This window comes from Aulostomus chinensis, chromosome 6, assembly GCF_037954235.1.
Source record: "Aulostomus chinensis isolate RoL2024-O1b breed Wild chromosome 6, RoL_Achi_v1.0, whole genome shotgun sequence".
In the NCBI taxonomy this organism is placed as follows: domain Eukaryota; kingdom Metazoa; phylum Chordata; class Actinopteri; order Syngnathiformes; family Aulostomidae; genus Aulostomus; species Aulostomus chinensis.
The window spans coordinates 2,533,940-2,550,724 of NC_141325.1; the positions used below are offsets into that span (position 1 = coordinate 2,533,940).

Consider the following 16,785-nt stretch of genomic DNA (forward strand, 5'->3'; position numbering starts at 1 on the left):
TGTATTTGTGATCTCGTTCTTTCCATCATTACCCAAAGCTCATAGGTGAGGGTTGGAACGTAGCTTGACCGATAAATCAAGAGCTTCGCCTTTTGGCTAAACTCCCTCTTCACTACAACAGACTGATTTAGCACCTGCATCGCTGCGGACGCCGCCCCACCCTCACCCGTGAACAAGACCCCGAGATACTTAAACTCCTCCACCTGAGGCAGGACCTCCCCCCCTGACCTGGAGTGGGCAGGCCACCCTTTTCCAGCTGAGGACCATGGCCTCAGACTCTCAGGTGCTGATTCTCATCCCAGCCGCTTCAAATCAAAACTTCTGACATTTGCTGATTGTCTTGTTGTTGGTGAACTGGGAATGTGTTTAAATATTGCTTGAGCAATCAAATTTGTTTCCAGCTCACTTTACCTGTATGTCTTTTGGACTTACAGGATACTACGATACTGTAGATCGTATGCATGCACGCTCCACATAGAACTTAGCCTGAGAACCTTCTTCTTGTGAGGTGACCGTGCTAAAAAGTGCGCCGTGGTAGACAAAAGTAGCAGAAGTTCAATTTTAATTTTAAAAAAGAAAATGAAAGTGTCGTGCCTGACAATGTACAGACTAAAGGCTTGAATAAACCGTTGATCATGGCTCGGCTGTAATGTTAGGCTTGACTTATGATGATGGCATCGCGCCGCACCACCCAGCCCCACCGCCTTGCTCTGTAGCTTCTGGTGTAGCCTGGCGATCTCCTCCCTGGAGATGTAACTGCAGGTTACGTCTGTTCCACACCATCTCCTCCTCTGGTCTGAGCTCTTTTTGGTGTTATATTAATTTCAGCAAATTAAGTGGTCGACCAAACTATTCGCCCCTATTGAAGCTTCACTGCCAACTAGTCTTTCAGCGTTGTACTTTCAGTTGGACTCAACCAGAGCAGCAGATGTACACAGTGGCTGTGTTGACTTGAACCAGAAGAACACAGGTTTTCTAGTTGAAAACTTTTTACAAGTTTGAGCCCAGTTTTCTCACTTCTGGAGAACAAATCCAGAAATCCTGGTTTGATTTTGGCAACAATGTCAGACTGACACCCTAAATTTAGATACATCTGTCCGGGGAACTTATGGTCTGTGCTTTCCCCCCTTTTTTAAACCATGCCCTCAACTATTCACACTACCTTTCAGTTGAAGGTTTTAACTCCATATTTCATGTCACCATGTCATCAAGTTCCATCTTCTCCCCGACTGTAGGTGTGTTGGAACGGAACTGTGACTCTAGTTACTGAAAATCGAAGGATTCAGCAGGTCCCACGCATTTATCGAAGCAGGATATTCTGTAGACGGCCCACCTCTGTCAGCTTGGTCCATCACTGGACAACATAAGTTGGAGTTTTTTTTTGTTTTTTTTTTTTAACATGAGCCTTTGTATTTCAAAGTGGGAGTATTTGTAACAGAGCCCCTCTATCTGTCCATTTCTAACAAGTGGATTTTACTCAGGAGAGGCTTGATAGTCATGATTATTTACACAGAGAATTTCCTTCTTTTTCTCTCTTTTTACAGTCGATCATTTTCATAAGGGATCATAATACTCTTGGACAGGAAGTATCTGGCTATATAGACTACGCCCACAGACTCGAGACCCAAGATTTTGAACCATATTTCAGCGAAAAGAAGAAGCTCATGCCAGGACGCTTGGATTTATGGTAAGTCTCCTTCCATTGTAAAATGTCTACATGGGTTGGAAAGGTCTTGACTCAAGTGGGATTTGACAAGATTTGAAGGGTAAGGAAATCTTATTAACCAGGATTAAAGATTCAGGTTGACGTGAGAGACCAATATAGGCTTGGAAAGAGCTCTGCGTCGGGCCATTATAGTTGGTATGTACAGCACCAGTCATTGTGGCCTCAGCATAGATGTGGAATAAATATACACTCCAAATGTAAAGCCGAGTGGAGCTGCCAAAGTGCTGAACCCATCTGGACGAGACAGACAGGTTGAGTCAGGATGGAAGTGGGCTTCAACCGGGAAATGGTGATCTTCTTTAATGTGCAGTAAATTTGTCGACATGGCTCGTGGTTGGTTAAATGAGCTGATCACTTTCAGTAAATAACTGATTTAAAGGGAGGGGCTCAACATCTGGCATAGAGGGTTCTTGAAACGCAGTGTTAGGTGCTACAGTTCCACCAGGGCTCTGGTGGATCAAAATGGCTGTTTGCATTTTTTAGTGATCTTTCACGTGGTCACGTTCGTGCAAGTGTACAGTGGTCAGCTGCTCTGATGTCACATGGTCGCCCTGTCTACTTTGGTTCAAAGACGAGTGTTTGCTAATTACGTCTCAGGGGCTGAAACAGCAACAAAACGGCTTTGTTATGCGTCACTTTTATTTCATTCTTCTAAGATATGAATTAAAAATCGTTTCTCAGCAGATGTTTGTGGCAGAGAAACAATGGTCGCTTAAATATATACTGCAGATGTCATGTTTTAAGAGACTGCCACTCTTGACACTGAGGGAATCAAACAATTATGAGGTCCTTGATTAACACCGCATTATTTAAGGGAATATAAAAAGGATGTGCAACCAAGTTGGAAACACCAGTGCAACCTGTGGAAACGTTAGACTGGAGCCATGTCCACTCAGGACTACAGCTTGCGTCTGCTGTTGGATGTAGACAGGCAGCATACAGAGGGATTATTCAAAGTTTATGGAAAAGCTGCCTGAAGATGCTGAAAACAAGAGCGATTAAAGCTGCGAGACTCAACAAAACAGTAAAGTTGCGGCCATAAAAAGAAAATAGATGTAAAAATAGTCCATGTAGCTGAAGCCAGTGGTTTGGTAGTTCTCTTTGGGTTCAACACCATGACCAACATATTTCATATAAAGCTGCTGTGGCAGCCTCTCCAAAGATATAATCTTAAATATTCACAGATGCTATACAATTTGACATGGAGTTCTCAATTTTTGGTATTTATTCTTGATACATCATGTACTGCATGTATCAGTGCCATTTGCACAGCTCCAGGACAAGCCACAAGTGAACTGCTGACCTCACAGCTGCACGCTAAAATCCAGTTAGTGTCCCTCGGTGGTTCAGGTAACATCTTTTATGATTCTTTGTCCATCAGAAGAGCTGTGAACATTGAGGGTTGTCAGCAAATTACCGGAGCCAAAACCATCCCCACATTCCACATGTGCCTGCATAGTAACATATTACCAACCTTTCAGATACTTGCTAAAAATCCCATGAGGACAAACACAACTGTACGGTTGGGGGATGAAAACGTGTGTGTTATATGGTTTTGTTCAGAGTTCAGCCAAGTGACATGCAGACTGTTCAGTATAACCTCAGTGACCCTCAGTGCGCGCTCGCCTGGAGCTCAAGCAACAGTTCAGCCCCTGTCATGATCTGGAGCTCAGATCTCCTTTTACTCAGATCACATTTGACTGAAACCAAATAAGTTGGCATTGTTGAAAAGCCGACCAAAAACAGCTGAAGCCCGAAGCTCGCTGTGGTGGCGGCGGCGGCGGTGAAGTCATGTGATGTAATAGTTCAGCATAGCGGTTTAGCATAGCATAACATTGCCTGCTTCTGGTGATTGCATTTACACTTTCAGAGTGGTGTTCTTTCGTGGTGGTTATGTTGCACCTGCAATAATCCACAGAACCCACAGAGATGCTAGCGACAGGTCCTGAAGCACCTCATCCCTGCGGCGCCCTCTGAATTCAAAGATTGCTACGCCGTGAGAAGTTCTTGTAATCTCCAGAAAACTCATCTAAAAACAAGCACGTGTCACAAATTGTCGCAGAAGTGTTGAGATAATGAAATCATCTGTCATAAAAGAGCGAAATAGCTGTTGGTAGTCTTGGGGCAGTGCAGGCATCAACTGTTGTTTCTATGGGGATGAATGGAAACAAGGATGACAGTTTTATTTTTGGCGGTGGTTTTCCCTTCCGTTGTCAGACATTCAAAGCTTTGTTGTTTTATTTATCCGTTTCTCACCATTTCCTCTGACACAACCCTTCTCCTGGCCTTGAACTTGGCCTTCGCTCTGGCGAGTGGAAGTCCTAACAAGCTGTAGGTGTGAGTCATTGAGTGAGCATGCCTGGAGGTACAGCCTACTCCCTAATGATGCTTTTATGAGGCCCCCCCCTCCTCGGGTCTCCCTGCCCTCCCTCTTTCTCACATCTGAATTCACACGCCACCTCTCATTCCTTTTTACCTACTAAAACTGTAATTCATCATATTTACAAATGTCTCTATTTCCAACTGGTGTTCCACGCTCTGCCACTGCTCCCCTTCCCCCCCGTCCAATGTCATCTCCCAGCCCTCCCTCCCCCCTTTTCATCTCTGTCGGGAACAATAACACCCAGTGTGGTTGCCGCTAAGAGGGAGCAGATGCTGGAGCTGCTGCCCACTCAGTGCACTAAACCTCCCACCGCAGGACTCTGAATCCTGTCCCTCCTCCTCCTCCACAGCCACAAAGAACACAGAGCAGCGACACCAGCGCCAGCTCAGGCCTCCACCTCCCACCTCCAGTGAGGAAGGGTGGCTAGGTTCACGTACACACTCTGCAATATCTCACGGGAAAAACGAGCAGCAGCAGAATATCTGCATGGGCCCGTGTATGTGAGCTGGAGAGGCAAGCAGAGGATAAACGAGGTTAGATATCAGTCAGAGGAATATAGCGCGTGTCTGTGCTCTTGAAAAGCTCCCAGCACCAACAGAACAACGTCAGATAACAAAATGTTTCTTTTCTTCCTTCAGTGGATCTTTTTTGCCCTTTTCAAATTAATTTGCATGCCAGTTCTAAATGATGCAAAACGTTTTTCCACTTTCAACACTTTTCAAGCCCGCACTTAGCATTTTTTCTGCTACAACCTTCTTCTTCATCAAAGGAATGTGATTGGCCTGATCTTGACTTGATGAAGGTTCGTGTTTGATCAGAATGTAGGCAAACTCAATCAATCAGACGGCAGCAGATATTCAGATCTGTCTGACGAATGCAGAGGGGATTCACTCTCAGGACAGCAAACATTTTTGTAAGTGTGCATGTTTGCTTCCAATATCTTTGACAGTCTCATGGACTTTGGTTTCGAGATCAAGCACATTCAGGAACAAAATTTGCATTTTTTTTTTTCGCCTGAAAATGATCAAATGCTTTTTACGCATGCTAGAAAGATGATGGTTCAGACAGAGACCAGCAAGCCAGCTGTTGGGTTTGTATGTCTGCTGTTGGTTTATGGTTTCAGTTGAGTTTGTTTTGTGCATTGAAGAGAATAAAAACATCGAGACACAGATGCTGAGATCATGGACATACAGAGACAACTGGATACAACCTCAACTCACACTCGTCCAGACAACCGTTAGTGAGCACTTGAAAGGCAAAATACACTCAATGAATATAACTTTATCACACTATGTAACTGTCAGTAAGAGGCAGTACCTGTCAGGTGAAAAAGTTACAATGGTCTGCATTAGTTCCAGGAACCTCAGGTTAGAAAATAAGTGAAACCAAAACTTGACTCTGAGGCTGTACATGTGGGAAGATGTTTAAAATGCACAATATCATGTGTTTAACAGCCAGATCTGCATTACATTGACATTTCAATTACTTTTTTTTTAATGTGAGCTTTCAACACACACACACACACACACACACACACACACGGTCCTGACCCTCATCTAATTATCCCACAGATCTGCAGCTCCATGCACCCAGCTTCCTGCCACTCCAGATGTGCCTACAGCATCTCTGATGTCTATTTAATGTTCCCCGGCAAAATGACCATCTGTTTATGCACTCTTACCCTCCTCCCTCTCTCTCTCCCTCTCTCTCTCCCTCTCTCTCTCTCTCTCTCTCTCTCTCATACACGGTCACCTTAATTGATTTACTGCTCTGCCTCTAATTAAACTGTTACTCTATGTTTTACTTTCTTTAATTCAGCAGAAATATAGCCCACAGAGTATTTTATTCCTCCTCTGTAACCTCTCAGCTCCATAATACAAACACCCTGTTTTTCGTCTAAAGTAAGCGATACCGTACCTTGTTAAGATTCAATGAATCCTTCACATTCAAACAGCTATTTTTACTTTTTCTTTTTTTTGTGTGTGAAAAGCTGGATCGTATAAATCGTGCTTTACTCCGTGTGCATTTGGTGACAGGCTGAAACATTGAACTTGATGGATCTCCTCGGTTGAAAAACAACGCATGCCTCCTCCGAAGCCAAAACCATATTGCCTCCATGCTTGGCCTCTGCAATGCACCTGTGTGTCTGGCTTCATTTTCTGCTGTGAAAATATTTGCACTGCTGTCCTATTTTATTAACTTTTAATACAAAAGAGAAAGTGTTCCAGCTCCGTAGGTGATTTGGCGGCTCAGCCCGAAGCATTGTGTCCGGCTCTTTGTAGAGGCTGGTTGGATATTCTGTTGCAGTTTGCCAGCTCGATAAATATTTGCTTGCAAGCCGGAACATTCCATGTCATGTGTGTTGATCTCCACACATGGCGTGCATATACTTGACTGGCTGGATGCTCGGGGGGTTACATCCAGCCGGACTGTTTGTTCTTAGCCCTGATACTGTTTGGACTGAGTTTGATAGATTGACTGAATGTTCCCCCAGCAGAACCATCACCTCCTGCCAAGTGTGATTGGCTGCTCGTTCCGTGTCAGCTGCATAATTAAGACATAACCTCTAAATTGATGACTGGATGAAGCAGGACTGTGATATTACACAAACTCCTCACAGGGACCATAAATCTAACATGTATGTTAACATATCCACATGCTCGTTATTCATTAAATATGAGTGAAGACATCTTGCTGCTCGCTTCTACTTTTTCCCTCCTTTTTTTTTTTTTTTTTTTACAGAGGTGACCTTTAACCTCTCTGAGTCAAGGTGCTTTTAGCCTCCTGAGCTCCATTCAAATAAGACAGTCACTATGTTATGTGACTGCTCTGGCCTTCGTGTGTGTGCGTGCACTTTGAGATGTGTCCAGAATCATTTCATGTCTGCTTATTGCTGGATTGTAGAACCTCTTGTAGAAAGCGAGGAATTAGAGATACACCAGTCAACTTTTTTTCAATTCCATTGTTTTCAGTTCCAGTCTGATTCTGATACACATCTGCTGATAATGATTTCAACACCAAAAGTTTTTTGTTTCTTGAATATTTTTGTTGTTGGCATCTTCGTTTCTTGCTCAAATTCAAGATACAGAATGGAATCCGTATCGGGTACGTGGATCAGCACCATCAGCCCAGTATCCCATCCACATTCAGATATTTTCAATGATATTTTCAAAAAGTCTCTGTCTGTATGTTCCACTGTCGTTCCAACTCCCATCAGTGTTTTGCTCTGCTGCCTCACAGCCAGCAGGTCCCAGGTTCAAGCCCTCCAGTGGGCCGGGAACCGTCTGTGTGGAGGTTTCTTCTTCTTAATTGGCTGCAGGTGTGAATGCTGAAGCCCGTCTGACCGTGAGAGGAGTGAATCTGAGCATTTTGACTCATCGTAGATTGATTGTATCCACTTGTGTCTGTCTCAAACCAAATTATCTTGAGTTTCCAATAACTAAGATGTTTGAATAGGTATTTTTGCTTGATGATAGTCATGAAACGAGTAATTTGTTAATTAAATATTTGACGGGTTACTGTATTGATGACATTGTTTCAGCTAAATCCTCTGACAGTGGCAAAAATACCCTGTTAGTGGGAGGATGTTTAATCTTTATACTTTTTCTAAACATTTAAAACACAAGATTTTGTACTCAAAAGCAACATAATCACAAACGCCATAACTGACACCCACCACCCATTGAACGTATGTCTTGATTTTTTGAGAACTAAATGGAATACTGGTCAATTTATGTCTTTATTTAGAAATAACAGTTTAGAGAACTTCTTTGACTTCGACTGTGATTTGTTATCGATTTGACCCATGACCCCTCCCAAGAAACCTCAACACTGAAGAGGCCTTTTGTGTGAGAGTGAATTTGGGGAGCAGTTAGTGGCCATGAATTCTCCAGCAAGTAGAGGGGAAAAGAGCAGAATCCACATGGCAGGTAGAGTGTTTTCTCTTTCATGATCTATCATCCAGAGAGCTCCTCTGAGCCCTGTAATGAGAGCGCTGACATGACTCTGGAAAGTGACCACCTGGAGATAACAATGGAGCCACGCACGCTAACTACAGCAAGTGAAGGGGACACAGTGCACGTGTCAAACCGCCACGATGAATGCATAGAGAACCAGCCGGGACTGATGCTGAGAGTGCCGTCACTCTTTCCACAAAATCCAGGTTCTCACACGTTTTACTGGTCCATGTGTCTGGGTGTGGTGCCATCCAGCTGCTGGAGCTTTGTGACCAAATGTGCGCTGACCGTGCAGTCTCAGTTTCCCTGGTGACAGTTCATATGGGACAGTGAGGGAGGTGGGTCCAATAAACGTATGAATGGCATGGCTTCAGAAAAACACACACACACACTTTTTACCATCTTGGTGTTAAAATATCTCACATCTGTCCCATCTCTCTGGCTAAAGTAAGTGGTTCACCATGGAATAAAAGTGGTCGACCAAAAAAATGTTAATTGTTGTATGGCATTTTCGTATAAATAGTCGCTAAAACACTGTCGGATCTAATTTACAAAGAGAAGAGGTATGCATATGTCTGTGAGCAAGTCGCAGACAATATAATTTTCCTCTCAGTTTAAAGGGAAAAACCTCAATTTGTATTTCATAATTGCAGCAGTCTATTCTGAACCTGCTTTACTCAGCTCTGTTGGCAGCTTGAGAAAAAAAAATGCCTGAGTCCTCGTCCGACTGTATTGTACCTTATAATTTTATGCATCGATGTATTTCTCCACACAGTTTGGGCTGTTGAGAGGCGTCCGGGGCATGTGTTTTCTCTCTCAGCCATCGCCCCTCAACCTCCAGACATCAGATGTTCAACCAGTGTGTTTAGTTGTGTGTTGTTCTTGTTATTGTACACTGTTCTTGTGTTTCTGTTCAGATTTGTCTGCCTGATTGTTGTGGGTCTGTTGATCAGAGCGGAACAATGAGGCGACGGGTGAACATCGTCGTTGTTGTGTGTGGATCAAAGTGCAATAATAACTTTAAAGCATCCGATTCAACAAAATCAAAGATATAAACAGTGTGTTCATTGTGGGGGGGGCCATTCTTACTAAACTTCTTAAGTGTGCCCCTGCACAGCTGATTGGTGTGATCTGTGTGATTTTGGACATCTAAACATGTGGAATATCTGCTCTGATCACTTGAGAGCAGCAGAGGAAGCAAAAACTGTTGCTTGACCGTTACCATAGCCTGTCTTTGCTAGCACGCTGGCCACAGTCGATTCAAAATCAGAGACAAGTTCAGAAATGTCAGTGTACCCAGAGCAAATACCAGATAGGGAATAAACAAAAGGAGGAGCTTTGCAAAGACATCAAAGGTTGAAGAGGATTTTATAGGAAATGAATGAACTTCCAGAGTATTATACAGAGTTAGACTCCAGATGTTCCTGTGAGGAAGCGAGGTGAGAGCTTTATTTCCTGGAAAGGCAATTGGTCTGATTGAGCCATGGAAAACACCCAGCCGGGTCACATCAGCAGACTTCCACGTTTACCTTTGGTAACTTAGCATTAATGGCATTATCTAAACCTTTGCACTTTCCTTGTTAAATTTAGCTAATGTTTTCTAGAGAGTTTAGCGCTTGCTAAACTGAACAAACACCACATGACACCGTGGCGTTGTGGTCGGGAGCTCCAGGCTGCAGCAAACAGCGTTTGTTTTGTGGACTAAAAAAACTTGACCTGACCTCCATCAGCATGAGGGAGAGAAGATCATGGCCGAATTGAATTTTTGGGTAAAATTTCCCGTTAATACTTTCCCTAATAGTCAGAGTCATTTGAGAGAAGTCAAACTCAGACCCGGCGATGCCCTGAGGAAGGCTGGCGTGGAGATCAGTTCTTTGCCTTCGTGCTGAACAACTGTACGACAAGTAAGTGATCCAGTGAAGCCCCGGTGCCAGGATCGCAGCATTAACGTCAGCTGCCCTCCTGGTATTGGCATGAATACTTGGCCTTATTCAGGACTATTCAAAAAAGACCATTCTGCAAAAATATGTATTTACATTTCCCAAAATTGCATGGTGGGGGTCTGTGGGTTTTGGAAGGCCCAAATGGGTAGGTTTTTATATTGCTTGTACTATATGTTTGCTTGAAATCTATAGCTAGCATGCTTAATATGTTGCAGCCATAAAGTATTTTTAAGGCTCGAATGCTGATGGGTATTTGCAAACAGGTTTATATGCCACCAGAGATTATGACCTTGAGAGAAAACATCTGGACACCAGCCAAGATGCCATCATGAGTCCAAGCTTGCAGACAACCTGGAAGTGATGCGTATCACTCGTTCATCACGTATTGGTGTTGGAATGTTGGTGCCACCCACGACCAGCAAACCTCACAGATTTACTCCGAGTCTCGTCCACATCTGAGGGACATTTATGTTCTTGGTGTTGCTGGAGAAGAGCAGCATCAGAGGGATGTGTGGAGTTATCAGTGAGAACAAATGCAAACAACCGAAACGTCCCTCATACCCGGAGACGCCGGAAGAGCGGAGGCCTGGTAGTTACCTCTCGCTTTCCACGACAACGGTCAAATTCGTTTCTGCTAACTGAGGCGCATCAGTTCTGCTCAGAAACCCTTTGACGTTTGAAGTCTGAGGACAATGATGAATCAGCCGGTGTCTAAGAAACGGGTGCAGCTGGAAGCTTTGTGTGTGTGAGTTTACTATCACTAAATGCAAGTTCAGTTACTTTGTGTATCTTTACTTTGTTGTTTTGTTATGTTTCATCCCCCCCAAAAAAAGAAAATAAGACAAAATACAGGCATCAGCTACAGGTAAACCCGTATCCATCAATCTCCAGGACAAATATTTCAAACTCATGCATGGGTTTGCATGTTTTAACTTTCTGTGGAACACTTTTGAGGCTTGCATCTTTGGTGTTTTCATCTCCACGTGTGTCTCCTCAGCTGAACGTTGTTGTGCTAAATCCAAACTTCGGTAATGTCGTATTCAGCACCACCATAATGAGATGTTTTCAATTCCCAACCAGCCTCACTGTAATTCATGTAAGGAAGGAGAAGACCTGACAATTTTATGGTTAGCTAATTTCAAGCTTAGTTTTATTTTTTCTTGCCTCCAGTAAACTTGTTTAGGATCAAAGGTTTGAGGTAAACAATACCAACATGCATCTCCCAAATCTTAAACAAACGTGCTTGTGAAATGTTTTAATGTCCCAAAGGCTCAAGCGTTCCCGTCCCCCTTCCCTCTCACAAAGTTGCTCATTATGCTCAACTGTATCAAAAATAACAGAACACAGAAAGCAAAGTAGGAACCAGTCGGAAGCTGTAAATTAATCTGCCATTTATTTTGGAAATCAAACCTTTTCTTTGGTTTCACAGGCTTATTAGCCACAGCTTCACTTTAAAGCCTGGCTTGGCGAAAACTGTGCCCTCAAGAATGAATTAGGAACAGACTTTCTGTCTCCCTCCGACAAAAGGCACTTAGCTACAGAAAAGGAGGAGAATCAACCTGCGCGGCTCTTCTACAACCTGCTGGTGAGTATTGACGTGTTAACCATGACTGCGTGATGCGTTGTACTCCGTGAAGTTTTCTTCCCTCCGTGAAACATGCAAAGTCATGACCCTGATAGTTGCTTGTGTGTTGTTTTAAAGCCACCTGCTGTGTGTGTGTGTGTGTGTGTGTGTGTGTAAAGGAAAATCAGCCAAAAAAGCAGAATACCAAATGGTCTGGTAGCACACACACACATGCACACACACACACCACCACCACCACCAGCCAGGAGCAGCAGTCCTTCCCTCCATAAAAATCACAAATAAAAGTCTCGTCGTTACAGCCAGAACATGTGTATTGTTTCGTCAGCATGAGCAGTTGTGTCTTGGTGCTGCTTTGATGGCTGATAAACTGAACCGGGCCTCATCCGTCATTCTGTGTTGTCACAGCAACGAAAGTCATCAAAGTCCTATCTCGGAAACAATTAATCGTTCTCGAAAAGAAAGCAAGGAAGCGACTGTTAAACAACTGGATCAGCTGAGCGGTGGCAGGATTTTAGCCAGCATTGCTGAGGAGGTTTTGTAACAGCAGGAAAGAGGGAACGTGCAGAAGAAGAAGGCGGAATTCAGATATTGTTTTTGCTGGTTTCCATAATTTGTGCTCTGACGATAAACTATTTTCAACTGTTTACAGTTTGTAACGCATAAAAAAAGAACTACACCCCGGCAATCTCCCACCTCGCCTCGACGGCTAGGGGTTGCATCATGTCATTGAAATACTAATGTGATTCTCTTGAGCAACTGTGTGGGCCTGCAAAAGCAAAATATACACAGCCCAAAGGGCCAGGCAGCACAGCCGGAGCAACGCCAAATTACTGTTCATCCAGTATTAAACTTAATCTACTTTCCAGCGAAACACAGTACAATCCTCCTGGAAAAATTCTTCCCACAGAGCCTCGCTCCCAAAAATGTTATCACTAAAGGTGCTGCAAGAGGGCGAGTGGTTTTCTGCCGCCTCCATAGTTTCCAGTTCAAACACGACTGCAGCTGTGCAACACGGAAAGAGATGGCGGCGGCGGCGGCGGCGTTTCTTGTGGATGACTATTTGCTGCTGCCATCTGTGTTGATGATGGTTGAGGTTTTTTCATCTTGCCTATGCAGCTTGCAGTGTAACCATGGCAACCACAGAAACAACAGTGAAGGAAACGATACAGGAGCTAATTTTACTAGTTCCCTGAATTCCTCACCACTAAGCCATCGGTGAACAAACACATGAATGAAACCTTCCCAAGGCAACACAAGCCTGAGAGCCCCGTGAAGCGGAAGTCAGAGCGCTGCTCGTTTCTCCATGTTCATCAAATCTTGATGCGTGCGAGGGATCCGTCCTGGGTATCAGTTTGCATTCATATTCGTTGATAGTGGTGAATGTGTGTAACGCCCCCTGCAGGAAAGGGCAATCGCACCGGAGAATCCCTGGTCAGCTCTCTGCTAACAACTCACTCTTCAGACTTTCCCAAAGTGATCAAACCTGTTGGGTCACCTCTGATGTGACGACGCTCTGGTGCTGATTTTGGGACTGTTTCAGTTTGCTTGAGGACCTTCCGTCTCTCATCCGTCTCGTTTTTCCTGCATCAAGAAACACAGGAAAATTGATTGTTCATTTCACGGAACCACTAAAGTTTGATGAACCGGCCAAAACCTGACAACTAGCGATAAGAAGGGCCTGATCTCATTCATGTTACTGTTTTCCACAGCTACTACAACTGGTCGACACAGGTGTCCACGTCCAGCTCCAGCTCGAACTACCAGGTGATTTACGACGACCCCAGTGGCCTCCTCTTCAAGAACAAGCGGGATAAAAAGATCCTGAACGTGGACCCCTCGGTAGGGATTTGTTTTTATTGTTGTTGTTGTTCTGCCTTGTTTTAAGCTCCAGGGTGACAAATGGTGCTGCTAATTAGACCTTATCAGCTGTTCCATGGCAGTAAAAATGTCCCTGGAAAGCAAAAAAGCTGCGGGGTGGAGTTACAGACAACATTTTCATTGTACTGATGATTCAAGTATTCGCATTAGTGATGAATGCTCCTAAGAATACCTATGAAAATACCAGCTGGTGATCAAGGTGTCTCTTGGGTAGCAGTTTGAAATGTTTCGGGAGTATTTATCTCTCATGTCCAGACTATTATTTTTCTATTCATCTTTTTTACATTTTTGTCAGGTTCTTGGATATACACGCCATCAAATGCAAACGTTGGAACTCTCGAGGGCCGTTCCCTCTGAGAACGGAGACTCCAGGGCAAGTAATATGAGAGATGAAGGATAAAGTTTTGGGATTCCGAGCACGTGCTGCGCGCTCCAGTCTTTCCATTGACAGCTCAGGAAAATGGATATTTGTGGTTTTATAAGCATTTAATAACTCTTAATGACTTCCTGTAAATTTCCTTGTATTTTGATTGGCTCTCTGTGTCGCTCTGATGCAACCATATCCATAGATACTGTCATTGTGGTTAAAGTTGGTGGTATTTGCTGTCAGCGGAGTGGGGGTGGCTGGGTGGGGGCTCAAGCAAGTGTCAGAACAGCACCATTCACACATGCAGCTCCATTCCAGAACATTCCTGGCTTACATACATAGCAAGGGAGCAAGCTGTCCTGCGAAGGGCAGTAATAACGTCTTCCCTGTAATCTTCCTGCTCTCATTCACACTGCAGCCTTCCCAGCATATTCCCTGAAATGTTACCACAGAAGCTCCTGAGTGGGGAAATGACTGGACCAGATCTCCCAGAGAATCGATTCTGGCTCTCACTCACGCACGACTCCTTCCAGGGAAGCTGCTGGAACTCTTTTGGGAGGACCGATGAAGCTTTATTTAATTCCTTTCTAGAAGTGTCCCACACCGTAAGAGTTGAAAAGTCTGAAAGAAATCAGAGAGTAGAAACTATATATATTTGCTTTCCACCTGCACAGAGACGAGTGGACCAAGGGCTCGAGACAGGTGCTTCCTCACACTCACAGTCCAACAGGGGTCCTGCAAGAGTAACGACTGGCAGGCTGTTTTTTTCTCTGCTCCAGTTTTCCTCTTTGCTGGGGGGTAGGGAAGTAGTTGGTGTGGGGCTGAACTATTTTGAAATTGCAGACAGAGCTGTGGGGACTGCGTTTTTGAGGCCAAACGCCAAAATGGCAGCACAGTGTTCAAGCTGTGGTCGAGCACCACCCCGACCAGGCTGTCTATTAAAAACACAAGAGGAGGCACATGAAGCCAGACACAGCAAACCACCCATGTACCCAGAACCCAGCGCAGCTCAGCCCAGATTGGAGCAGCACAGAACCATCCGGCCGTTAACCCACCATGAGCTCACTCGCTGCTCATGTGGCCGCAGATCCGCAGGGTAACCTTCCAAAATCAAGGCTCACATCAACTCATTTTTGGGTGGTTTGTTTGTTGTTCTGCCTTTGTCATACCATGACCACTGTTTCTGTTCCAGCCAGAAAGTGGGTTGGGGGGGTGGACTGGTTGTCATATTTCAGTTATGACAATGGCTTGATTTAATCTCAGGAAAGCAAACGTTTGACCGTGACGTTTGAGGAACACAGCGAGGTATTAAGATGACGCGTGAATGACACGTTTAGGTTTCCGCTGAAACTACACGCTCATCATTTGGTTCTCCGACCCATTTTCTCTTAATGTGTCCATGAAGTCATCTTTCATCGCTCGGCTTTTATTGACGGTCTTTTGAACTTGCAAAGGAAGACCGCCTCACTTATTAAGACACCCGCAAGTGTGTTTGAGGTAAAAGTGTAAATTGAGTGTAATGGTTGGCTATGGATCCACTCCCACTAGCAGCTTTTGACACACTTAGCCTTATATAAATGTTCCCAGCTGCTAGTGGCTTCCCATCTTGGTGGAGGGGCTGTGTCGTATTTGACATTCAAAGTAACACAAAACATCTTGGAAATGAGCAGCTCCAATCGACTTCTGCAGCCGCGGCCTCCCCTCTACCTGACATTACTCTGGATATCAAAGCTTCAGTGTGAATGCTAACATACTGAGCCTGTGACAGCTTTCACATTTTTCCCCGTGGTTAGGATACATACTGTTTTATATTAAGCTTGGATTTCTGTGTATCTGTGTAATATTAAACGGGACAGATCATAGCCATGACTGAAGTTAGAAAGATTATCTAGTGAATCAAATTCTTCTGCAGAAATGGGTCGTAAAGTGTAAGTGTGTCTCAGCTTGTGGGAGATTCCCTTCTGTCCATCATCCACAGAGCCACACATCATCACAGCTTGGAGCTAAATGCTGTCCACCTGAATGCCCTCAGACAACCTGCTGCTCCAAATGTGCTCTAACTGCTCTGCTTCTGTGCTGGGTTCCAGTCTGGTCCCGGCGAGGACTCGAAAAGGACGCTCCTGCAGTCGGACCTCTACGTCCATGTGGTCGTCTACGACCACAACATCAGGACAGTCTGAGCGCCGAGCTGCTGCCAGCACGCCAGTACACATGGCACACACTGGAGAGAAGTGGGAGCCTCTAATTTGGCTGAAAAAAAAGACGGTAGGCACCATCATTTACAAACTGTTTCCCTTGGTATCACGCATGCCATCTGGGCGGAGGGTACGGCCAAAAACAAAGAATCCTGGAGGAAGAAGCGTACGGACCAGTGTGACGACTCCGAGAGGCTGTCCTCTTATATAACCTGAGATGAACCGATGTTGACACATCCGTCTCTGAAGCAAACCACCTCAAACTATTTCATTCCACTTATTAAAGACCAGTTTGGCTGAGTGGGGTTTTTTGGTTGATCAGCAGTCTTTATTCAGGGCAGGAACCTGCTTGTGGACCCCAGTTGTGTCTCATCATTTGGCCTGGCATGTTTTGGGCTGTTTGTCTAAACAAATTAAAGGCGTAAGAGCTTTGAAAGATGAGGGGAGGGTGCTTGGCTTTTATGTCCTCCCCCAGGCTGCAGTAGCTCCAATTGGACTGGAAGAATGCGTAATGGGCTTAAAGCATTCCGCATGTTCCCAGATGCAAGGCACACTTTACAGGACATCAAAGTGCTCTATCATTTCCATGTTAGTCATCCAGTGACATTTTTAATGGGAAGGTAACCAAAAAACCTGCTCAAGACCTGATTCTGGTGAAGAGGATATTCTGCAAGGCTTTTGTCATTCGCTCAAACAATTGTTTTCTCCAGATGTGTAGAGGAGGACAAACACAAAGAGCTTCCTGGATGCGC

General features: G+C 44.5%; 1 protein-coding gene across 13 annotated transcripts in view; it reads left to right on the forward strand.

Moving 5' to 3' along the window:
- The window catches only part of cfap299 (cilia and flagella associated protein 299), a 76,112-nt gene extending 59,887 nt beyond the window's left edge, over positions 1-16,225 (forward strand). For 5 of the 13 annotated variants that reach the window (XM_086205796.1, XM_086205798.1, XM_086205801.1 and 2 more), the window contains 4 exons: positions 1,545-1,687; positions 13,303-13,432; positions 13,767-13,844; positions 15,817-16,225. In XM_086205796.1, coding sequence (XP_086061922.1) covers positions 1,545-1,687; positions 13,303-13,432; positions 13,767-13,844; positions 15,817-16,083 — 618 coding nt within the window. In that variant the 3' untranslated portion in view covers positions 16,084-16,225. Of the gene's footprint in view, positions 1-1,544; positions 1,688-4,458; positions 4,643-5,680; positions 6,785-11,437; positions 11,594-13,302; positions 13,433-13,766; positions 13,845-15,816 lie in introns of those variants that run through there. The other 8 variants (XM_086205800.1, XM_086205803.1, XR_015116371.1 and 5 more) reach the window with 7 other exon arrangements.
- Positions 16,226-16,785: the final 560 nt, after the last annotated feature.